Here is a 26557-nt window from a genome sequence, read left to right on the forward strand (position 1 = left end):
GCTTCCTGGAACTAGCAACACTAAAAAAAACTCCCTCAAGAAATATGTGTTACAATTTATGAAATCTAACAAGCACCTCATTTTGACTTGAGCTATGGCATGACTTTTTGGAATAATTCATCCTTTTTTACCCTCTATTTCAGGAGCACTCAAGAATGGACTCAAGAATGGAAAGAATGTCCTGATTATGTCTCTGCTGGAGAAAACAGCTGTTACTTTAATTCATCTTATACCTCCATTTGGATACCCTACTGTATCAAACTAACTGACAATGGTGGTACGGTGGATCAAAAGTGTTTCTCTGTTGAGGAAATAGGTAAATCACAGGTTTGTGTTTTACTTGACATGGCTTTAGATTAAATAAGTGGGGGAGTATCTGGTGTCCAAGTATGATCTAGTAGGAAGACTTTGTAATAGTGTTCTGTAGGCATATGGAGAACTCTTTTACAGGAGATAAGACCAGCTAATGAACAAGAGGAAAAGGGCAGGGTGAACTTAAATTGGCACTCACGTAAAACAACCTGGCTGTAACTGTTGCACAGAATAGAATGGGAGCCTTGCAGAGTCTTTTTCTATAAGAGGTCTTTAGAGCCGCTGCAAGGGACAAATTCAATGTACTCTTAAGGTCTCTTTTCTAACTTATTCGATATGATTATTATATTAAGATCTACTGAAATATACTGGCTGTTGCCCTCTATTATGGCTATAACAAAAGCTTAGCTTGTCTTTATCACCAAGCGTAATAATTCTGGAATTTCACAGTTATAAAACAGCCAGAATCAATTAATCGATTTAAAGCCATGTTTACAAAATTTCAAAACAAACATTGGAGATAATCAGTGCAATGAACTGAGTAAAAGATACAAACAGATTATCTCTTGCCTTTCATGTAGACAGAAGGGGGAAAAAAAAAAACAAAAAACAAGTATAATTGGACTACTTGCGTTTATACTGTAATAGTAAAAAATATACAATAAAATAGAGATAAATAAAGAAGGACTTTGAGTAGCTGAAATTGGTACCTCAAAATCTATCTACAAAAGCGCATTTGTTGCTTAGAGGAATGCCTCGTAGCTCCTCTCAGATGCGCTGTTCTACTATGTGTTTCCCAGGTCTCAGCAGCCAGAAGAGCCTAGAGAATGTGGCTAGAAGCTGCAGACAGAAACAAGTAAAATCTGACAGACAGAGGGAGAAAATTGAGAAAACTGTAATAAGCAGAAAGGAGAATCTGATTTCATAACTTTGAGAGACATGTATTCTCTAAGCATCCATGGATTAGCTGTTGAGCAGCCAAGTGGGGGTAGTAGTAAGAACACTTGTTCTAGACCTGTGTTCTAACCCTATCCCTGCCAGATTACCAGCCCCACTCGTTTACCTGGCTGACTCACTAAATGCCTGCCACATGCCAGACACTGTGCTGGTGTGGTGGCTCAGAATGAGTAAGATATGGTCAAATAGGGGAGTCAGACATGTTAACAAATAATTGCAATACAGAGTGGTAGGTGCCAGACTTTGTTGTTGTTAGCTGCCTTCAAGTCGGCTGAGTGAAACAAAACACTGCCTGGTCCTGTGCCGTCCCAATGTAGATCAGACTGTTGTGATCCACAGGGTTCTCACTGGCTGATTTTTGAAAGTAGATTGCCAGGCCTTTCCTCATAGCACATCTTAATCTGGAAGCTCCACTGAAACCTGTTCAGCATCACAGCAACGTGCACACCTCCCCTGACAGACAGGCGGTAGCTGTGCATGAGGTACACTGGCCAGGAATCAAACCCGGTTCTGCAGCATGGAAGGCGAGAATTCTGCCACTGAACCACCAATGCTAAACTTAGGTGTGTGAGATGCATAGCAAGCTGAAGTGGTAGCTAAAGGAGAGAATGATCAACTCAGCCTGAAGGATGAGGAAAAGCTGCACAGAGGAGGTAACGCTTTAGTTAAAACTCAAAATGTGAGTGGTTGTTGCCAGGTGAACATGGCGGACTGTGCCTCCCTACAACAACTAACTTCCAAAAGTGAGAAATAGAACGGAATGTTCAAGGGCTCAGGAACAGTTGCATAGGTCAGCTAGAACAATCACCCGTGGTCTTGTGTGCTTTACAATGGAACCTGGACTTTATCTTACCGCCAAGAGGTAGTATGTGAGGATGTTTAAGCAGGGAAATAACTTGAAGATAGTAATAGTTAACACTTTCCCAAAGCATTTACCATATGCCACATGTAACAACCATACAAAGTAGGTTCTGTTGTAATCCCCACTTTACTGATGGTGAAACTGAGGTGCAGAGCAGTCAAATGATTTGAGAAAGGTCACACAGCTGGTAGGTACAGCCAGGATTTGAACCAGGCAGCATAGCACCACAGTCCATGCTAAATTTTAAGGCTATACAGTACTACCTGTCATGTTACTAATCTTTCAGGGAAATTAATCTGGCTGCAGTATGGAGGGTACATTGGAAGAGGACAGACTAGAGGTACAGCGGTTAGAAGATTTTGTAATAATCAAGGCAAAAGATGGTAATGGACAGGATTGCAACAATAACAGGGGAGAGAGGGAACTGAAAGGGAAGGAGAGCAAAGAATTGAAGATGACCCTAATGGACCTTCAGAAAGATGTTAATCACTATAAGCTTCAGTTTCCTCATCTATTATATATTCTACTACCTCACAACACTATTCTTTGGATTTAAGGTAATAAATTAGTAAACCAAAAAAAAAAACCAAACCCAGTGCCGTCGAGTCAATTCCAACTCCTAGTGACCCTATAGGACAGAGTAGAACTGCCCCATAGAGTTTCCAAGGAGCGCCTAGTGGACTCGAGCTGCCAACCCTTTGGTTAGCAGCCATCGCACTTAACCACTATGCCACCAGGATTTCCAATAAATTAGTAAGACCTATATTATTCATTCAGTTCATTCAACAAATATGTATTGAGTCTCCTCTCCCTTGTGCCAGGCAGTGTTCTAGGTGCTGGAGACAGAAAATGCCGACATGGAATTTTTTCACAGTGGCAGTGGGATGAGCCAAAACTAGGAGGAAAAATAATGTGAGAAAGGAGAATAAGAGTGTTGGAAAGGTAGCAATTTTAAGTAGGGTTATCAGGGTTGGCCTCACTGAGTAACATTCGAGTAAAAAAGGAAATGAGAGAGTGATCGTATATATCTGAGGAAAGGGTATTTCAGCAAGAGAGAACAGCAAGGGCAAAGGTCCTGATGCACCTCACACACTCAAGGAACAGCAAGAAAGAGTTGGCACAGTATAAGCAAAGAGGAGAGTGATAAGAGATAGAATGCCAGAGATAAGTGAGTCAAACCTATAGGACCACTGAAGCCATTGTAATGACTTTGCCTTTTATTGGAGTGAGATAGGAAGCCTTTGGAGGGTGATAAATGATGAGTGATACGATCTAAGATGATCAAGTCCCAAGTCCCTCGTATCGAGAATAGCCTGAAGGGAGGACAAAGACCCAAGGAGGAGACCAGTTCGGAGGCTAATGCAGGAAGCAATACAGGTGACAACTGTAATGGCTAGCTATGATCAGCTTACAGAGGTGCAGGTGATGAGAAGTGGTTGGATTCTGATTCTATCTTGACAGTACAGCTGACGTAATGTGGGGTGACAAGAAAGAGATGAATCAAGGTAGAGTTCAGCATATTGATCCTTAGCTCTTGGAAGGATAGAGTCGCCATTAACAGAGAGAGAAGCTACAGAAGAGCAGCTTTTGGGGGAAAGACCAAGGGCTTGTTTTTTGGATATATTAAGTTCAAGATGCTTTTTAAATGTTTCAGAGGAGTTGTCAAGTAGGGCATACGGGTACGTGTATGGAAGTAAAGTAGAGGTTACCATTATACTTATAATGGTGGTGCTAAACCTTCTTAAATAAAACCCTATTCCATATTCTCTTTTTGGAAATGGAAAAAGAGAATTTTAAAGTGCAATATGAATAGTAAATTCTATAAAATTTTCTTTTAAAACATTTTTTATAACCTGGTCACTTAAAGGGTTGAACTTCAGTTATCAGGATGCTTCATTCCTCCAGGAAATCCAGAGGGTGAGATATCACTGCCATTACGTGGGCATTCATGGTTTAGCCATTTTGCAAATCCCTCTAATTTAGTCTCCAAAATGTAATCATGATTGGTCAAATTTGGACTCTCCCAATTTAAAAAAACAAATGAAAAGTGGTGTCCACTCCACAGTGGACAAGCAGCATGCGCCTCTGTAATGAAGTTTCTTATCACTCTGGGTGAATACAAAAGTGTCCCTCGCTGGCCACCAGATTTTGACAGCCCCTTAAGAGTTCTTCACAGCATATGTTTGTAGCCTTATCTCTGATCAACTCTGGGAACCCAGGCTTTGTCTAGGTGACCTTCTACATACAGCAGAAAAGAAAGTAAATTTCACTCTGTATCGGCAAGTGATTTTGAAAACCCTCAGTATTGAGACATGAATAACAATAATTTATCAGGGACCATCCATAATGTAAATTTAGATATAGTTCCTAGCTTCAGAATCCATATTTTTCTTCATCAACCCTGGGGAATTTGTGGTCTTTGGAGTCTTAATAAGTAGAATGCAACAGTTTGCCTGAGAATGTGCAGTCTATCTGTAGAGGCAAAGCAAAACACTATTCCAACTGTTCACAAGGCAGTTAAGTAAAAGAAAACACTGAATCATCACCATCTGAGTGTACAATCTCTTCCTTCTTACGTCTGAAGAAATGATCACATGTGTCTAGGAAGACAACAAAGCTAAGGGCATTTGCTGAATGTTCAGATGGATTGTATTAGTGCCAGTACAGAGATGAATAAGACAAAATCTTGCACTTGGGTCATATGCAGTTTGGAAGAAAAAAAGATTCCTCTACCCCTAATTCCAAAAGTTCTAAAAGAGCCACATGCTTAAATACTGTAGGTCTGTCTCTCTTTTCCTTTGGTTTTTCAGCTAAAATTAATTCCTGTGAAAAAATTCCAAAGCATTAATACTATCGTAGCAAAAAAAGGTAAAACTTGGCAAGTCTTCTAGAAAGATTATAGGTCGGATTTTACACTTAAAAAGGGATTTTTTATAGGAGGTTTTTTCTTTTTTAAGCTAAATGCAGACCGTACTTAAGTAAAAAATGGTACTCTCTTATAAAATGAGAGTTATAATAATGGAACTATTAGAAGAATTTAGAGGATGATCAGTAAAAATGTATAAGGTAATTTGGTCTCTGGAATAAAGTATTCTGTTAATATCAATTGGTATTCCTTTGTGTGCTAATTCTCTATTTAAATGTACAGTGCAACCAGACCCTCCCATTAGCCTCAACTGGACTTTGCTGAACATCAGTTTAACTGGGATTCATGCAGATATCCAAGTGAAATGGGAACCACCACCCAATGCAGATGTTCACAAGGGATGGATAGTCCTGGAGTACGAACTTCAATACAAAGATGTAAATGAGACCCAATGGAAAACGGTAAGAAGTCACTGCATCTCATATTTAAATCCTTTGACTTTTATTCTTTCCATTTCAACATTCCCTTTCATTTATAATCAGACTCTTTTTTTTAACCTTACTGCATGCCCATGATATCTGCTCTATAATTTCTTATTTGAATACAACTGATCTAATTAGCACAGTATCATCTAGGAATTCTGTAAGATACAGATGTTTACATGGATAGTGTATGGAAGCCTATGGAAGGAAAGAAAAACTATTTGCCCAGCCGTACCTGGTGTCCAGTTGTCTTAGTTTCCTAGGGCAGCTTTGACAAAATACTACAAATTCTGTGGCTTATAAGAACAGAGATGTATTGTCTCACGGTTCTGGAAACTAGAAGTCCAAATCAGAGTATTGAATGTGTTGATTCCTTCTGAGAGTTTAGAGGGAGAAACTCTCCCATGTCTCTTTCCGAGCTTCTGCTAGCTCCAGTCACTCCTTGTCTTGCAGCTGCAGCGTCACATGTCATTCTTCCTCAGTCTCCTGGTCTCGGAGTATCTTCTGTTTTATAAGGACACCTCTCAGATGGGATCGGGAGCCACCCTACTCCTGTTTGACCTCTTGTTAACTTAACTGATAACATCTTCAGAGACCATATTTCCAAACAAGTTTATCTTCACAGGTACTGGGGGCTAGGACTTCAACGTCTCCTTATGGGGCACATGATTCAATCCGTAACACCAGTGTAACTTCAGAGCAAAATTGTAGACTCTGTCTTTGAGGAGTTGACTAAACATGGAAAGGGTTATGATCAAGATCAGCAGTGGCCTATGGCCAAATATTCCCCCATGACTTTAGTTGCTGCTACTCACAAGACCCAAGTCACAAGCTCTTAAGTGACTCCAGCAGGGCTTTTATCCCTTAGAGGTTTCAGAAAGATGTTTTGCTACATACCTCAAGGGAAAATCAAGCTAAGAGGCTCTTACATAGACAAGTAGAGAGCATGGAACTAGTTGACCTCTGAACCCCTCACAATAGTTCTCCTTGCCAAGTATTTGGGAATTCAACACTTGATAATTTCCACGTGGCACACAACAAGAAGAAAAACAAGATTACCATGCCGCTCCCAATATAGCTAATTCTAAATTAGTTTAACCACAGCCACAGCCCTGCTAAGCCAGGCGGTTTCTAGCCAGTCATCCAGTTATGCCCAGTAGCCTGGCACAGCCTCACTCCCAGAATTTTGAGACATAAGGCCCTGTCCAGTCAGTGACTGCTGGAAAAGAAGCCAATTTTGTCACTGGAAAAAAGTTAAGTTTAGAGCAGCTTTGAACAGTTACAATGCTGGGCTTTGAGAGTCTGTTTTCTGAATCATTTTAATTTAGATATCTGTTCTGTAACCTGGTACAAAAATGCCTGGTTGGGACAAGGATGCCCTTTATCACCACTCTTATTCAACATTGTGCTGGAGGTCCTAGCCAGAGCAGTTAGGCTAGAAAAGGAAATAAAGGGCATCCAGATTGGTAAGGAAGAAGTAAAAGCATCTGTATTTGCAGATGATATGATTTTATATACAGAAAAGCCGAAATAATCCACAAGGAAACTACTGGAACTAATAGAAGATTTCAGCAAAGTATCAGAATACAAGATAAACATACAAAAATGAGTTGGATTCCTCTACACCAACTTTGAAGAGGAAATCAATACTATTTATAATAGCCCCCAAGAAGATAAAATACTTAGGAATAAATCTAACCAGAAATGTAAAAGACCTATACAAAGAAAACTACAAGACACTACTGCAAGAAACCAAGAGAGACCTACTTAAGTGGAAAAACATACCTTGCTCATGGATCGGAAGACTCAACATTGTGAAAACGTCAATTCTACCCAAAGCCATCTATAGGTACAATGCAGTTCCAATTCAAATCCCAATGGCATTTTTTAATGAGATGGAGAAACAAATCACCAACTTCATATGGAAGAGGCCTCAAATAAGTAACACATTACTGAAAAAAGAAGAACAAAGTGGGAGGCCACAAACTGCCTGATTTCAGAACTGTTATGACAGCCATGGTAGTCGAAATAGCCTGGTACTGGTACAGCAACAGATACATAGACTACATAGACCAATGAAACAGAACTGAGAATCCAGACGTAAATTCATCCACTGTAAGCAGCTGATATTTGACAAAGGCCTAAAGTCCATTAACTGGGGAAAGGACATTCGTCTATTTAACAAATGGTACTAGCCTAACTGGATATCCATCTGCAAAAAAATGAAACTAGACCCATACCTCACACCATGCACAAAAACTAACTCAAAATGGACCATTGACCTAAATATACAATCTAAAATGATAAAGATCACGGAACTAAAAATCAGGACAATGCTAGGAGCCTTAATACGTGGCATAAACAGAATACGAAACATTACTAACAATGCACAAACACCAGAAGGGACACTAGACAACTGGGGGCTCCTAAAAATCAAACACTTATGCTCATCCAAAAGCTTCATCATAAGAGTAAAAAGACAACCTACAGACTGGGAAAAAAAAAATTTGGCTACAACAAATCCAACCAGCATCTAAAAATCTACAAGATACTGTAAAACTTCAACAACAAAAAAACAAATAAACCAATTAAAAGTTGAGCAAAGGATATGAACAGTCACTTCACCAAAGAAGCCATTCAGGCAGATACCAGATACATGAGGAAATGCACACGATCATTAGCCATTAGAGAAATGCAAAGCAAAACTTCAATGAGATACCATCTCACCCCAACACAAAAGAATAAATATTGGAGAGGTTGTGGAGAGACCAGAACACTTACACACTGCTGGTGGGAATGTAAAATGGTACAACCACTTTGGAAGTTGATTTGGCGCTTCCTTAAAAAGCTATATAGAACTACCATATGATCCAGCAATCCCACTCCTTGAAATATATCTTAGAGAAATAAAAGCTGTCACATGAATAGGTATATGCACACCCATGTTCATTGCAGCACTGTTCTCAACAGCAAAAAGATGGAAACAACCTAGGTGCCCATCAGTGGACGAATGGATAAACAAATTGTGGTATATTCACACAATGGAATACTATGCAACAATAAAGAACAACAATAAATCTGCAAAACATCTCATAACATGGATGAACCCGGAAGGCATTACGCTGAGTGAAATTAGTCGCGAAAGGAAAAATATTGTATGAGACCACTATTATAAGAACTCAAGAAAAGGTTTAAACACAGAAGAAAGCATTCTTTGATGGTTATGAGGGTGAAGAGGGAGGGAGGGGAGTATTCGCTAATTAGATAGTAGATAAGAATTATCTTAGGTGAAAGGAAGGACAACACACAATACAGGGGAAGTCAGCACAACTGGACTAAACCAAAAGCTAAGAAGTTTCCTGGATACAACCAAATACTTCAGGGGACAGAGTAGCAGGGGCAGGGGTCTGGAGACCATGGTTTCAGGAGACATCTAGGCCAATTGCCATAACAAAGTTTATTAAGAAAATGTTCGGCATCCCACTTTGGTGAGTGGCATCTGGGGTCTCAAAAGCTGGCCAGCACCATCTAACATATATCAATTGGTCCCAACCCATCTGGACCAAAGGAGAAAGAAGAACACCAAAGACATAGGGAGAATATCAGCCCAAGAGACAGAAAGGGCCACATAAACCAGACACTCCATCAGCCTGAGACCAGAACTAGATGCTGCCCAGCTACCACCAGTGACCACCCTGACAGGGAATACAACAGAGAGTCCCTGACGGAGCAGGAGAAAAGTACGGTGCAAAACTCAAATTCTAGTAAAAAAAGACCAGACTTAATGGTATGACTGAGACTGGAGGGACCTGAGAAGACATGGCCCCTGGACTCTCTATTAACCCAAAACTGAAACCATTTCCAAAGCCAACTCTTCCGACAAAGATTAGACTGGACTATAAAACATAAAATGATACTCGTGAAGAGAGTGCTTCTTAGCTTAGATAGATACATAATTCTAAAGGGGCAGCTCCTGTCCAGAGGTGAGATAAGAAGGCAAAAAGGGATAGGAGCTGGTTGAATGGACACGGGAAATCCGGGGTGGAAAGGAAGAGTGTGCTGCCACTTTATAGGGAGAGCAACTAGGGTCACATAACAATGTGTGTTTAAATTTTTGTATGAGAAACTAACTTGAAATGTAAACTTTCACTTAAAGCACAAAAAAAAAAAAAAAAAAAACCAGGTTGGATGCTGAATCAAACAAGACTTTCTGAATCCAAGCTGCTGAGTCAGTCATTCACTCAGGCATTTATTCACCTAAGAGGTATTGAAATAACTACTGCGCATTAGGCACTGTGCTAGCAACAGTTCTCCAAGTGTGATGCACAGACCCCTGAGAGTTCCCGAGGCCCTTTCAGAGAGTCCACAAGGTCAAAACTGTTGTAATAATATTTAAGTATTATTTCTCTTTTTCACTGTGTTGCTGTTTGTACTGATGATGCAACAGTGTTAGTAGTAGAAGTTAGTAGTAGTAGTAAAACTACCGGTGCCTTAGCACAGATCAGTGCAGAGGCACCACAATGATTTGTCATTGTTAGTTGCTATTAAGTCAGCCCCCGACTCATGGTGACCCCATGCACAGTGGAATGAAATGGGGCTCAGTGCTGCACCATTCCCATCCCCAGTTGCAGATTAGACCGTTATGATCCATGGAGTTTTCACTGGCTGATTTTCAGAAGTAGATTGCCAGTCCTTTCTTCCTAGTCTGTCTTAATCTGGAAAAAAAAATCTGGAAGCTCTGCTGAAATCTGTTCAGAATCTTAGTTTCCTACTGCTGTAACAAAAACACCACAAGTGGGTAGCTTTAAAGAACAGAAACTTATTTGCTCACAGTTTGGGAGGCTAGAAGTCCAGAATCAGAGCGTGTCTCTAGGATGAGGTCCTGCTTTATCTATTTCAGCCTATGGTAGCCAGCAATCCTTGGTTCCTTGGCGATCTTCACATGGCATCTGTCTTCCCCTGTTTGTGCTTCCTTGTCTCTGTGTCTCTGCTGCTCCTTATAATTCAGAAGTGATTAGGTTTAGGACACACCCTATACTAAAATGGGCTCATTAACATAACAAAGAAAGCCCTGTTTCCAAATGGGATTACATACACAGACACAGAGATTAGAATTCCAACACATATTTTATGGGGACACTATTCAGTCCCTAACAGGGTCATAACAACATGCAAGCTTCCACTGACAGATAGGTAGTAGCTGTGCACGAGGTGCATTGATCAGGAATCGAAACTAGGTCTCCTGCATGGAAGGCGAGAACTCTACCACTGAACCACCAGTGCCCCCAATGCGTGAATCAGTATAGCGGCACCGCACTATGCTAGTAGTCAATGCATTCACAGTAAAGAAGGGGGAAAAAAAACCAGTTTCCCATGAGAATATCCTTGATGAAGCTGTAAAAATTAATTTTATGAAATCTCCTCCTTCCTATACACAGCTTTTTAACATTCTGTATGACACATGGGAAAAAGCACTTCTGTTGTATACTGAGGTGCTGATGGTACTAGTGGAATCTTGACAGCTGCCCAATGTTTGAAGACTTTCCTGATGAGATCAGTGGAAATATTAGCAAAAGCGATTTCTTATATTGGATAATAAAATGTGTGTATAATTAGAAAATCTGCATAACTCAGTGAACCAATATTTCCCAAATAACTGATACATAATGTTACAAAACCATGCATGGGGGAAAGCTCCATTCAAAGTACAAGATGGCCTGGTGGATTTTAATGTAACAGAGTACAAAAAGTTCACCGGTAGCATTTCATATTCCACATTGCAAGTAACCTTGAAGAAACTTGTTGAGTTTGGTGCAGTGTTAAAAAGAGAATATCCACAATCACCTGAAAAGGCTTTTTTAAAACATTCCTTCCTTTTCTCACTATACATCTATGGGAGGCCAGATTTTATTCATAGACTCCAACCAGAACACCTCATTCTAACAAATTAAATGCAGAAGCAGGTATAAAAGTACAGCCATCTTCTATTAAGCTAGACATTAAAGAGGTTTGTAAAAATGTAGAACAATGCCTCTCATCTCATTATGCTTTTATGGTTTTGAAAATACAGTAATTTTTATAAAATATGTTTATGTTAACATAAAATCGTTATTACTTTAGTTAATCTTTCTAAATTTCTCCGTTTCAATTTTGAACATGCTAAATAGTGATATATATAACCCATGTAAACCAAGGTCCTTAGGATTCTCAATAATTTTTAAGAGTGTAAACAGGGCCCTGAAACAAAAAATTTTGACAACCACTGCCCTTGAAAAAACAAAGATGTAAGCAGAACTTTAGCATTCATGGATTTAATGAGCATAGTTTCAACCCTGAAAGTGCAGGCCATGTAGTATTACTCACTTAGCTGAGGCACAGAGATGAAATTCACACACTGAGCCTGGTGAATGGGAACACATGACTCACCTAATGGGTTGGTCAGGGCCATATCCTAACCTGGCTTCATTGCACTTTTTATTGCATACCTGCTCTCATTAGGGGGTCAGTTAACTTTTACTTTACTTATCTTTTATTGGTGTAGTTTTATGTTGGTGGCGTTTATGTTGTTGTTAGCTGCCATCAAGTCAGCCACTTGATGCCATCAACTCACGGCAACCCAATGTGATCAGACCAATGTGATCCATAGTGTTTTCCTAAGTTTGCTAATTTGGAAAACTCTCAGGGCAAAGTTGTCATAAATATCAAGGCACTGGGTTTTGATCATATAAGGGGAGGCCTGGTGGTACAGTGTTTAAGCGCTCAGCTGCTAACCAAAAGGTCAGCAGTTTGAACCCACCAGCCGTTCTGAAGGAGAAAGATATGGCAGTCTGCTTCCATGGAGATTTACAGCCTTTGAAATCCTATGGAGCAGTTCTACTCTGTCCTACAGGGTCACTATGAGTTCAAATTGACTCGACGGCAACAGATTTGGTTTTTGATTTTATCATATGAGAAACAACCTCTTCCCCAAAGAAGCTCACAATATGAGCATAGATGTCATAAGTAAAAAAGGAAAAGGAATTCATAAGTACAGAGAAAAAAAACCTAGAGTTTGTTACTGTGTCAGGAATTCATGACACCAATTCACAATATTGAATTTGGTATTATTGTGCCAATTTTTTTTTTAATAAATACATTTTGAATATAAAAGTAACACTAATGACCATATATTTGCATAAAACTATTTACCCTCGTGGCTTAACAGTTAAGCATTCAGCTGCTAACTGAAAGGTTGGGGGTTCGAACCCACCAGCCCCTCCACGGGAGAAAGATGTGGCAGTCTGCTTCCTTAAAGATTACAGCCTTGGAAACCCTATGGGGCAGTTCTGCTGTGTCGTGTAAGGTCTGAATGAGTTAGAATTGACTCTACTGCACAAAGCAAGAACTACTAAACCAAGTGAAGAATTTATGGTTTCTAAAGACTTGCAGTTATGCTAAAGACATGCAATTATTTATAATGTATGAGCCACCTATTGAGCACCTACTGTATATCTAGTATTGCACTGGACTTTGGAAATACAAAGATTAATTAAAGCATTGTTCTGCTCTCTGGGAATTACAGTGTAATGTAAAACACTGTGTAATTAAATTTGAACAGGGAAATATAAGAATATAAGATGTGTATTATATGGCAAGGGACCCTTTGGCACAGTGATTAAACACTCGGCGGCTGCTAACTGAAAGGTTGGCAGTTCGAACCCACGAGTGGCTCCACAGGAGAGAGATGTGGCAGTCTGCTTCCATAAAGATGTACAGCCCTGAAAACTCTATGGGACAGTTCTGCTCTGTTCTGTAAGGTCTCTATGAATCGAAAACAACTCAACATTAATGGGTTTGGTTTTTTAATTATCTAGGCAGAGTGGAGTGGGGGAACATGCTGGGAAAGATGTCGGCATATCAGCAATAATTGCACTGAGGATTGCACAAGGAATACTGCACCTAGGCATTTCTATATGCCACGGTTTAGTGCAGGTGGTAGGAGCCATGTGAGCAAATTTGAGTTTGGTGTGGCTGGTGTGTATGTTTGAGAGAAGATGAGAAATGAGATTGGAAGTGGGGTCAGAGGTTGAATCACTGTGGGCCCCATTTTGGTTTTGTTATCAGTGAAATCTGCAAAGAAATAATATTGGTGACGATAACAGAAATAGGAATTAGAGTTTCAAGAATGCTTTAAAAATATTTTGAGAAAAATAATTAAATAAGTCTAATATTCAGAACCCTGCCTTAAAGAAATCATTTCAGGCCTGCATATCGTCCATATATTATGAGGCTCCCAGAGAAGATGCCAGACCCTTCATGTACACATGGGAGAAAAGAGGTACTTTGTGAATAGAAACTAACTGAGGTGAAAGGAAAATGTGTTTTAGAAGGTGAAGGCCAAGCTTCTAACTTAATGAAATATTGGGAATTTTATTTATGTGAAAAATCCGTGCTGTCAAAAAAGTGAGTGTTCCAGGTTTCTATAAACAGGAACAAAATATATGAAAAGCAAGTGTTGAATACCTGCTTTGACTGTTTGACTTAGAAACATCATTATTTGTTGGGTCTACCTCTTTGATGGCAATATGTCTTAAAAGTCTAATAGTCTCACCCAGTCATTCCCTGGGGAGGTAGAGGACTATTCCAACTTTAAGGGTTATGAGGCCTGATTTCATTACCAAAGGGCTCCAGTGACTTTTCTTTGCATGTTTTGAATACCAAACTATTTTGAAGTAGTGTTTAAGCTTTCTGGAGTCCCTGGTTGGCGCAAATGGTTAACGCACTCAACTGCTAACTAAAAGACTAAAGGTTAGAGTCCACCCAGAGATGCCTCAGAAGAAAGGCCTGGAGATCTATTTCTAAAAAATCCACCATTGAAAACTCTGGGGGGCATAGTTCTACTCTGATGCAGGAGGTCACCACAAGTCAGATGCAGCTTGACAGCAACTAGTTTTTTCAACTTTCTAGAACAAGCAGATTAGATGTAGTTGCTTCTAATAAAATTACTTGAAAGCTCAATTAAGACCAACAGTTTTCCTAAGACCTTTTCCAATTCTGTAATTATATGCATGAATACCCAGAGTTTCTAAAGAATGCAGATATATAACTTGCTTATGTCTAGTAGTTTTGGTGTGGAAATATGTTTATCTGTTCTTAGGTCTTCCTCCAAACAAAATTATAGTATCCCACAGGGCAAGCAACCCATTTGTAGTCTTCTTCATGGGTATTTTTTTTTTTTTTGTACTTTAGATGAAAGTTTACAGAAGAAACTGTCTTCTCATTAAATAGTACACATATTGCTTTATGACATCAGTTACCAACCCTACAACATGTCAGCACTCTCCCTTCTCAACCTTAGGTTCCCCATTACCAGCCTTCCTGTCCCTTGCTGCCTTCTAGCCCCTGCCCCAGGGCTGGTCTGCCCCTTTAGTCTCATTTTGTTTTATGGGCCTGTCCATCTTTGTCTGAAGGGTGAACCTCAGGATTGACTTCTTTACTGAGCTGATAGGGGGCCATACTCTCAGGGTTTCTCCAGTCTCCGTCAGGCCAGTAAGTCTAGTCTTTCTTTTTGAGTTAGAATTTTGTTCCACATTGTTCTCCAGCTCTGTCCAGGACCCTCTTATCGTGATCCCCATCAGAGCAGTCAGTGGTGGTAACCAGGCACCATCTAGTTGTACTGGACTCAGTCTGGTGGAGTCTTCTTTATAGTTTTGCCATTCTCCCTAATAATTCTATTGTGCTTTGATCTTAATAGAATATCTCACAGCCTGTTTTAAAGATATAGCTGTATTTCTTGAAGCAAGTCTTTTTAATCTTTGAGTTTATACCAAAATAAATTTGAGGACTTTTACCCATTTAACAAAATGATTCTTTACAAAATTATTTCCCTTGATCTACCTTTAGACAGCAAACTCCCCCACTGCATTTTAAAATATGACCCACATTACTGAAATTCATTTTGACTTCAGATGGGAGAACACCTGATAGAGTTTACCATGTTGAGTTGTTGACTACCTAGCCAATAAGCTCTTGTATTTTGTTTTGAAAGATGGACCCTGTATTGTCAACATCAGTTCCGGTGTACTCGTTGAGACTGGATAAAGAATATGAAGTGCGTGTGAGATCCAGGCAAAGAAACTTTGAAAAATATGGCGAGTTCAGTGAGGTGCTCTATGTAACACTTCCTCAAATGAGCCCATTTGCATGTGAAGAAGGTAAAAAAAAAAAAAAAGATTAAAATGGTAGCCAATGTGGCTTTTGTCAATATAGAGTTGATGCATCCATATACTGTTGGGGTGTTGTCCAGGTCAATACACGTTAACATCAAATGTCAGGGTAGGAGACCTTGAGCTCACTATCTGTAATAGTTATTATCCATTGCAAAACCAGAAGGAGGATATCTTTTCTAAATTACTTAGTTCAGAAAAAATCCTGAGGTAGATTGGAAGTTTAGAGAGAGGAAGATACACTAAAAAATTAACAGTGGTTATCTCTGGATGGTAGGATTTTGAGTGATTCTTTATGTATATATTAATTTTTTTACAATGAGTTTGTCTTGCATTTATACTCAGAAAAATGTTTTTCTGGTGCCTTGGAAAGAAATTCTATATCTATATGGATGGATGGATATGTGACATCTAAGAGAAAGCCTAATGTTGAGTAAGCATAGGTAGTCAATGGAGAGAGTTACCGGTTTTAGGAAGTTTAAGTGTAACTTTTACCTAGAGGAAGACTTAATAAGTAGTATGCCAGTTCTGCTCAAGGGCATCATGGAACATTTGAAGACCCTGTATAGGAGAACTACAAAGATGATTAAAGGTTAAAAAAAAAGTGAGACCTATGAATTCAAAATAAAAGAATTAAATCTCTCATATAAAATAATTAAATTCTAAATTAAGAAGCCTGCTTAATATTGAGCAGGTAAGTGTATAAAGTGTTAGGACTCAAAAATGGGAATTGGCTACAGCCCATGTCCACTTAACAAAGAAGGCTTCCAGTGTCACAGGAGGAGTTGAAGTTTGTTAATGAAACAATCATAAGATACAGAGAAATTTATGTTTCTGCATTTATTGTACAAGTAGAATCTCATGATGCTAACTTGTACTGACATGAAAATTTCTGTAGCACCATTTTTTCTAAACTCCAGTTAATAGGACTGTTTGTTTCAAGTAGTATTTGATGTAATTCTGGTTTTAAGAGTAAAATTGCCACACAAACTTTAAACTTATTGTGATGGTATTTAATTTACTTAACAAGGATTTTTTTTTTTTAAGTGGCTTTTCCTTCTGTGTTTAAAAAAAAAAAAAACTCTAGCTTTATGTTATGTTCCTGAATTGGTATAAAATTATAGATACCACAAGATAAAAAAATGATGTTTTCTCTCCCTCTAATTCTTTAAAACCAAAACCAGACTCGTTGCTGTTGAGTCGATTCTGACTCATAAAGACCCTATAGGAGAGAGGAGAACTGCCCCATAGGGTTTCCAAGGAGTGCCTGGTGGATTCAAACTGCCAGCCTTTTGGTTAGCAGCCATAACTCTTGACAACTGCACCACTACTAGGGCTCCCTAATTCTTTACAATACCCATAATATTTCCATGGGGAATTTTAATAACTATTGTTAAATAAAAGAGTATTATGACATAAAGGCCTACTTTTATTAAAGCAACATTAAGGTAAGTTCCAAATATCTTTTTTACTAAAAAGCAATTAGCCTCTGCCACTGTAGTAAGAATACTGGGAAATAGCCACAAGGTGGCCAGTAGGCCCTTGTTCTTAAGAAATGAAATAGACATCTTTTTTAACAAATTCCCCCAAGTCTAATACAAAATATACTGAAATATGAAGATGGGAGCCCTTCAGTTATCATTTTTTACCAAAGGATTTTTTTTTAAGTCGTAAAACGTGTGCTCTGCATGTCTAAGAAGTTTCACTCATGATATTTAAATAAAAACTCTGCCCCCATCTTTCTGATAGATCTTCAATCTGAGGATCTACTTCTTCAGTAAATGTAGAAATATAAATGGTGGGATATATTTTATATATATATGTATATATACACATACATACATATATACATTTTATGTATATAAAACCAAACCCATTGCCATCGAGTTGATTCTGACTCATAGCAACCCTATAGGACAGAGTAGAACCACCCCACAGTGTTCCAAGGAGTGGCTGGTGGATTCGAACTGCTGACCTTTTGGTTAGCCGCCAAGCTCTTAACCACTGCACCACCATGGCTCCATAGATAGATAGACAGACAGGCAGGCAGGCAGGCAGACAGACAGACAGACAGACAGACAGATAGATATGTTGTTGTTGTTGTTAGGTGCCATTGAGTTGGTTCCAACTCACAGCGACCCTATGTACAACAGAACGAAACACTGCCCAATCCTGAGCCATCCTTACAATTGTTGTTATGCTTGAGCTCATTGTTGCACCCACTGTGTCAATCCACCTCCTTGAGGGTCTTCCTCTTTTCCGCTGACCCTGTACTCTGCCAAGCATGATGTCCTTCTCCAGGGACTGATTCCTCCTGACAACATGCCCAAAGTATGTAAGACGCAGTCTCGCCAACCTTGCCTCTAAGGAGCTTTCTGGCCACACTTCTTCCAAGACAGATTTGTTCCTTCTTTTAACAGTCCGTGCTATATTCAATGTTCTTTACCAACACCACAATTCAAAGGCGTCAACTCTTCTTTGGTCTTCCTTGTTCATTGTCCAGCTTTCACATGCATATGATGCAATTGAAAATACCATGGCTTGGATCAGGCACACCTTAGTCTTCAGGGTAACATCTTTGCTATTCAACATCTTGAAGAGATCCTTTGCAGCAGATTTGCCCAATGCAATGCGTCTTTTGAATTCTTGACTGCTGCTTCCATGGCTATTGATTGTGGATCCAAGTAAAACGAAATCCTTGACAAGTTCAACCTTTTCTCCGTTTATCATGATGTTGCTCATTGGTCCAGTTGTGAGGATTTTTGTTTTCTTTATGTTGAGGTGTAATCCATACTGAAGGCTGTGGTCTTTGATCTTCATTAGTAAGTGCCTCAAGTCCTCTTCACTTTCAGCAAGCAAGGTTGTGTCATCTGCATAACGCAGATTGTTAATGAGTCTTCCTCCAATTCTGATGCCCCATTCTTCTTCATATAGTCCAGCTTCTTGTATTATTTGTTCTGCATACAGATTAAATAGGTGTGGTGAAAGAATACAACCCTGACGCACACCTTTCCTGACTTTAAACCAATCAGTATCCCCTTGTTCTGTCCCAACAACTGCCTCTTGATCTATGTAAAGGTTCCCCATGAGCACAATTAAGTGTTCTGGAATTCCCATTCTTCGCAGTGTTATCCATAGTTTGTTATGATCCACACAGTCGAATGCCTTTGCATAGTCAATGAAACACGGGTAAACATCCTTCTCATATTCTCTGCTTTCAGCCAGGATCCATCTGACATGAGCAATGATATCCCTGGCTCCACGTCCTCTTCTGAAACCGGCCTGAATTTCTGGCAGTTCCCTGCCAATATACTGCTGCAGCCGTTTTTGAATGATCTTCAGCAAAATTTTGCTTGTGTATGATATTAATGGTATTGTTCTATAATTTCCACATTCAGCTGGATCACCTTTCTTGGGAATAGGCATAAATATGGATCTCTTCCAGTCAGTTGGCCAGGAAACTATCTTCCGTATTTCTTGGCATAGACGAAGGAGCACCTCCAGCGCTGCATCTGTTTGTTGAAACATCTCAATTGATATTCCATCAATTCTTGGAGCCTTGTTTTTTGCCAATGCCTTCAGAGCAGCTTGGACTTCTTCCTTCAGTACTGTCATCGGTTCCCGATCATATGCCACCTCTTGAAATGGTTGAATATCGACTAATTCTTTTTGGTATAATGACTCTGTGTATTCCTTCCATCTTCTTTTGATGCTTCCTGCGTCGTTTAATATTTTCCCCATGGAATCCTTCACTATTGCAACTCGAGGCTTGAATTTTTCTTCAGTTCTTTCAGCTTGAGAAATGCCGAGTGTGTTCTTCCCTTTTGGTTTTCCATCTCCAGCTCTTTGCAGATATCATTATAATACTGTCTTCTCGAGAGGCCCTTTGAAATCTTCTGTTCAGTTCTTTTACTTCATCAATTCTTCCTTTTGCTTTAGCTGCTGGACACTCAAGAGCAAGTTTCAGAGTCTCCTCTGACATCCATCTTGGTCTTTTCTTTCTTTCCTGTCATTTCAAAGACCTCTTGTTTTCTTCATGCATGATGTCCTTGATGTCATTCCACAACTCGTCTAGTCTGTGACAGTCACTAGTGTTCAATGTGTCAAATCTATTCTTGAGATGGTCTCTAAATTCAGGTGGGATATACTCAAGGCCATATTTTGGCTCTCGTGGACTTGCTCTCATCTTCTTCAATTTCAGCTCGAACTTGCATATGAGCAATTGATGGTCTGTTCCACAGTTGGCCCCGAGCCTTGTTCTGACTGATGGTATCAAGCTTTTCCATTGTCTCTTTCCACAGATGTAGTCAATTTGATTTCTGTGTGTTCCATCTGGCTAGGTCCATGTGTATAGTTGCCATTTATGTTGGTGAAAGAAGGTATTTGCAATGAAGAAGTTGTTGGTCTTGCAAAATTCTATCATTCCATCTCCGGCATTGTTTCTATCACCAAGGCCATATTTTCCAACTACTGATCCTTCTTCTTTGTTTCCAACTTTTGCATTCCAATCGCCAGTAATTATCAATGCATCTTGATTGCGTGTTCGATCAATTTCAGACTGCAGCAGCTGATTAAAATCTTCTATTTCTTCATCTTTGGCCCTAGTGGTTGATGCGTAAGTTTGAATAATGGTCATATTAACTGCTCTTCCTTGTAGGCGTATGGATATTATCCTATCACTGACAGCGTTGTACCTCAGGATAGATCTTGAAACGTTCTTTTGGATGATGAGTGCAACACCATTCCTCTTCAAGTTGCCATTCCCAGCATAGTAGACTATATGATTGTCCAATTCAAAATGGCCAATCTCAGTCCATTTCAGCTCACTTATGCCTAGGACGTCGATGTTTATGTGTTCCTTTTCATTTTTGATGATTTCCCATTTTCCTAAATTCATACTTCATGCATTCCAAGTTCCGATTGTTAATGGATATATCTTCAAAAAAGAAAGAAGGGAGGGAGGGAGGGAGGGAGGGAGGGAGGAAGGAAGGAAGGAAGGAAGGAAGGAAGGAAGGAAGGAAGGAAGGAAGGAAGGAAGGAAGGAAGGAAGGAAGGAAGGAAGGACCCACAGAGTGACCATTATTTGGGCAAAGCAGTACATTGACGAGTTGCACTTTTTCTTAGAGCCTTTAATGACACACCCAGAACACACAAGATACTTAAGGCAGTTTTGTTTTGTTTGTAAACATGGATTGTGTTTAAACTGTATGTTTGTTTTTTATTTTTTTGATGTGAAGAATTTGAGAACATGGACAGAGGTGTTCTTGGAGCAGAAAATGCTCCTTAAATCCTTGTCTTCTGTTTTAGTGGCTATCCAGTGAAATCACTGACTTTATTAGATGATTTCAAATTAGGAAATAGGCTTATGTGAAATACAAGCTTTGCTTCAACTATTTATGATTCTGTGAGTGAGATATTATTCTTTTGTGTTTCAGATTTCCGTTTTCCATGGTTGTTAATTATTATCTTTGGAATATTTGGGCTAACTGTGATGCTATTTGTGTTCATATTTTCTAAACAGCAAAGGTATGTGTAAAATAGTCTTCTTTAATATGTTTTTGCCAGTTGTGCTGTTAGATTTCATTATTATTATTTAATATTCCTTTTACAAGTTGTGAGTGAAGTTTTTAATTAAGCCCAATAAAACCTGATCTCTAGTTCTACGTTTACCATTTATATAAAACTCAATTCATCCTATTTATCATAGAAAATTTACAGGTTTATAGAAGTGGTTTCTTTGGTGGCGTCATGATTAAAAGTTCAGCTATTAACCAAAAGGTTGGCAGTTCGAATTCACCAGGTACTCCTTGAAGACCCTATGGGGCAGCTCTACTCTGTCCTGTAGGGTTGCTGTGAGTTGGAATTGACTCAATGGCGATGGGTTTTTTTTATTATTTGTTTGTTTTTTTGGTGAGTGGTGGCTCAGTGGTAGATAGAGTTCTCACCCTCTATGCAGGAGACCTGGGTTCAAGATTCTCAGCCAGTGCACTTCAAGCACAGCCACCACTTGTCTGTCAGTGGAGCGCTTGCATGTTGCTGTGACGCTGAACAGGTTTCAGTGGAGCTTCCAGACTAAAACAGATTAGGAAGAAAATCCTGGTAATCTACTTCCAAAATCAGCCAATGAAAACCCTGTGGACCACAACAGTTCAACCTTGTTGTGCATATGGGTTGTCATGAGTTAGAGGCTGACTTGACAGCAGCTAACAACAACTCCATTAATAGACTCTATCAGTGAGGTCATATATGAGGACATTAAGAGGCCTGGGCTAAATACTGTACACACCTCATGATACGGACCTCCTTAATAAAGCTACTCTCCAAGAGCTACCTTCTCACCTCAAAACCTGAACAAGTTGACCTGTTCCTCCCAGGACCACATGTGATCACTGAACCTGACTGTGTGTGATGCAATCCGAATTCATAGGCTATGTTCCAAGTTCACTAAGTAGCAAACTTAAGCAATTACCTGCTTGGGCCCTACAGACTTCAGGGTCTACTACCCTGGCATAAAGCCACCGCAGTGCCTAGAAAGCTAACTACTAACATGTGTCTAAATGCATCATCCTCTTCAAAAAGGAGAGACATATATAACTAAGTCAGCCATTAGCCATTTGGGAATCTTTGCTTCCTGTAGTTAGAGTTATGTGGTATTTTTATATGTTTTTGAACATTTGAAATATTCATTTAGAGATATAGATCCAGATAACACAGCAACATGGCCAAGGGCAGAGAGCGTGGGTTTTGGAGTCAGATACTCTGGGCTTGAGCAGCAGCTGTGCCAAGTATTAGCACATGATTTGGACACGTTTCTTAAATCTCTACATCTTTCTATATCTGTAAAGTGAGGCTAATATCATCTGCTTCCCTGGTGGTTGTAAGGATTAAATGAAATGTTTAGGGCGGGGGTCAGACTTTTTCTGTAAAAGGCCAGATAGTAAATATTTTGGAGTCCCTGAGTAGTATGAGCAGTTAATGTGCTCAGCTACTAACCAAAAGGTTGGCAGTTCAAGTCCAGCCAGAGACTCCTCAGAAGAAAGGCCTGGTGATAGACTACTTTCAAAAAATCAGCCACTGAAAAACCCAATGGAGCACAATCTACTCTGACACACATGGGGTCATGGTAAGTCAGAATCAACTTGATGGCAACTGATTTACTGGTTACAGTCTCTTTTGCAACCATTCAACTCTGCCACTGTGGCATGAAAGCAGCCATAGATAATATGTAAACATGGCTGTGTTTCAATAAAACTTTATTTACAAAATTAGGTAGTGGCCTAGATTTGTCCCACAAATCGTAATTTGCTGGCTCATGATTTAGTGTAAAATACAACTCACAACGTCTGGTTCATCAGAGATACTTAAAAAATAGCAATTATTTTTAGTAATAGTTTATTTCTATATGCTCTACCCAGAGACCTTCATATCTTCTATTCATCAGTAACAATTTGTTTTAACTCTTGCCCCACTGAGTAAGCATAGTGAAGGTTACTCAAAGCAACTTAAAAAATGAATTTTGGCTTATTCCTTGGATTAAGTAAAAAGTCAGATGGAAATAGCCAAAGAATGGGTCTGTATTGCATGGACTATACTGTCCATTCACACAAAGTGGAGTATCAGCTGATATCCAAAAATCAGACTGCCATCCTTGCCCAACAGTGGCATCTCAAAAGACTTAAGGTTTAGATATTGGTTGGTTGGTTGGTTGGTTGGTTGGTTGGTTGGTTGGTTGGTTGGTTGGTTGGTTGGTTGGTTGGTTGGTTGGTTGGTTTTTAGCAACAGAAGTAAGTTGGTTGTACTGGATAATCTCTGATTGCTGAGCTTTTTTCCAGGGGTATAACGCTGATTTTAAGACAAATTCCAGTTATACTTCTAACAAGCTAGGTAAATGATTTATCCAGATATATATGACCAATGTTTATTGAGTATCTTCTATGTGCCAGGAATTATTCTAAGTGCTGAGGCTACAACAAGGAACGAAATAGGAATCATAGACATTGACATGAATTATGGCCAAAAATATAATTTAAATGTTTGGAACAGAAAAATTAAGTGCATTGTAGAATTGTATATATAAATCCATACTGATTAATTAAAGATAGTTCAGATTTAGTCTGTCCTATCTGAAATCGACTCGACGGCAGTGGGTTTTGGGTATCTGAAATGAACCCTGCAGTGGTGACCGGGTTAATATGATCATCTTAGATAATGTTATATTTAGCATGAAATTTCTAGGCATGTGGTGACTTTATGCCAGGATAGTAGACCCTGAAGTCTGTAGGGCCCAATCAGGTAATTGCTTTAGTTTCCTACTTATATAACTTATCCCACTTCACCTTTTTTGAGGGTGCAAATAATTTTGGCTCCGTGCACATTGGATCTTTTCCTTCCTTCTTTCCTTCTTTCCTTCCTTCCCTCCCTCCCACTTCCCCCCTCCCTCCTCCCTCCCTCCTCCTTCCCCCTTTCTCCCCTTCTTCCTCCTTCTCCCTTTCTCCCCTTCTCCCTCCTTCCCTCCCTTCTTTTCTTTCTCCCCCCTCCCTCCCTTCTTCCCTTCCTCCTTCTTTCCTTCCTTCTTTTTTCTCTGCAAATTACTGGTAAGGTGTACCTTAAAATTGCCTTCCTTATACTTGACATGGAAATTGGCTTAAAACAGAATAAAATTTCTCACTCCCAAACACTAAAGCTGGCTGTCAATAAAAGGTATTAAGGAGGGAAAAAATCAGAGGAAAACCATGTTTTATATAAATTAACTTCAGATGAGGGCTTTTTTTAATTGTTGTTTTTGTTTTTCCTTTTTTTTGTTTGTTTTTCTACAGTTTTCACTAATTATTTGCTGCTTAATATTTTCCTTTTCTTTCTCATATTTCATTTATATAAAGTACAAGAATATTTAGAATAATAAGTAATGATTCTGCCAATATTTTATTTCTAGCTTTTGAAATAATACAATATGTAACTTTTAAGATACATCAAACCAAAATTATATTTGTTTTCAAGGATTAAGATGCTGATTCTGCCCCCAGTTCCAGTTCCAAAGATTAAAGGAATTGATCCAGATCTTCTCAAGGTAATTAATGAATCTATCTAAATCATGCATGAGAAGGAGTCCGAAAGAAATCAAATGTGATACATGAAGCTTGCTATAACTCTCAACATAAACAGTGTTTTTCAGATATCATTTAAGTAGCACTATGCACAATTTGGAGCCCTGGTGGCAGAGTGGTTAAGAGATTGGTCTATGTTGAGAGTTTCAGCAAGCTATATGTATCACATTTGATTTCTTTTGTACCCCTTCTCATGGAGGAAATTTCTTTAAATATTACATCTTTTAAAATTATGAAAATCATCTACCCTGATGTATTTTTTCTTATTATGTGTTTGTGCTATGATCTCTCTTATTATAACCATACTTAGTCTCTGAATGTTACTTGCTAAATCATGTAATCATGGCAGGTTTCTTTTTATAGATTTTCATTTTCATTCTGCTTCCTAGGAAGGAAAACTAGAAGAAGTGAACACAATCTTAGCCATTCATGACAACTATAAACCTGAATTCTACAATGATGACTCTTGGGTTGAGTTTATTGAGCTAGACATTGATGACCCTGATGAAAAGGCTGAAGGATCAGACACAGACAGACTTCTAAGCAATGACCCTCAAAAATCTCTTAATATCCTTGGGGCAAAAGATGACGATTCTGGACGTACCAGCTGTTATGAACCTGACATTCTGGAGACTGATTTCAATGTCATTGACATGTGTGATGGTACCTCAGAGGCGGCTCAGCCGCAAAGGTTAAAAGGGGAAGCAGATCTCTTGTGCCTTGACCAGAAGAATCAAAATAGCTCACAGTCTACTGAGGCTGCCCCTGCTACTCAGCAGCCCACTGTCACCCTAGCAGAGGAAAGCAAACCAGGACCACTTCTTACTGGTGGAACTGAATCAGCTCATCAAGCTGCCCATACTCAGCTAAGCAATCCGAGTTCACTGGCAAACATCGACTTTTATGCCCAGGTAAGCGACATTACACCAGCAGGGAGTGTGGTCCTTTCGCCAGGCCAAAAACTTAAAGCAGGGATATCCCAGTGTGACATGCATCCAGAAGTGGTCTTACCACGCCAAGCCAACTTCATCATGGACAACGCCTACTTCTGTGAGGCAGATGCCAAAAAGTGCATCGCCGTGGCCCCTCACATCCAGGTCGAATCACATGTGGAGCCAAGCTTTAACCAGGAAGACAGTTACATCACCACAGAAAGCCTTACCACTACTGCTGTGAGATCAGAGGCAGCAGAACGAGCACCCAGCTCCGAGATGCCTGTCCCAGACTATACCTCCATCCATATAATACAGTCTCCACAGGGCCTCGTCCTCAACGCGACTGCCTTGCCCTTGCCTGACAAAGAGTTTCTCACATCATGTGGCTACGTGAGCACAGACCAACTGAACAAAATCATGCCGTAGCCTTTCTTTGATTTCCCAGGAGCTTCATACTTAATGGCAAAGAGTTGGCAGGGGCATGAATAAATAAACCAAAACAACGTTTAAAGCTTTTTTGAGGGGCAGGGTGATGTGGATTCTAAATGCCTTTTCCTGAAATGTTGAAACATGATATTAAAAAAGAAGGACACTTAATCAGATAGATATTTCTGTGTGAACTGTAAATATTTTTAAAGAATTGTCTCAAAGACTGTTTAGTGGCTGTGATTGTCTTGTTATTGTGGGTGTTAATTTTGTGATACTAAGTAAGCATTGAATGCCTATGTTTTTAATGTATAGTAAATAGATCATGCTTTTTGAAAAAGCGAAAAATCAGGTGGCTTTTGCAGTTCAGGAAAATGAAATGCAAATTATAGCACAGGTCAAAATTTT

General features: G+C 39.4%; 1 protein-coding gene across 1 annotated transcript in view; it reads left to right on the forward strand.

The window, feature by feature from the left end:
* GHR (growth hormone receptor) overlaps positions 1-26330 on the forward strand; it is a 59046-nt gene extending 32716 nt beyond the window's left edge. The window contains exons 3-8 of the mRNA XM_064279687.1: positions 144-316; positions 5280-5458; positions 15507-15672; positions 21120-21210; positions 24682-24751; positions 25178-26330. Coding sequence (XP_064135757.1) covers positions 144-316; positions 5280-5458; positions 15507-15672; positions 21120-21210; positions 24682-24751; positions 25178-26149 — 1651 coding nt within the window. The 3' untranslated portion in view covers positions 26150-26330. The remainder of the gene's footprint in view (positions 1-143; positions 317-5279; positions 5459-15506; positions 15673-21119; positions 21211-24681; positions 24752-25177) is intronic.
* Positions 26331-26557: the final 227 nt, after the last annotated feature.

Source organism: Loxodonta africana, chromosome 2 (assembly GCF_030014295.1).
Source record: "Loxodonta africana isolate mLoxAfr1 chromosome 2, mLoxAfr1.hap2, whole genome shotgun sequence".
Lineage (NCBI taxonomy): Eukaryota > Metazoa > Chordata > Mammalia > Proboscidea > Elephantidae > Loxodonta > Loxodonta africana.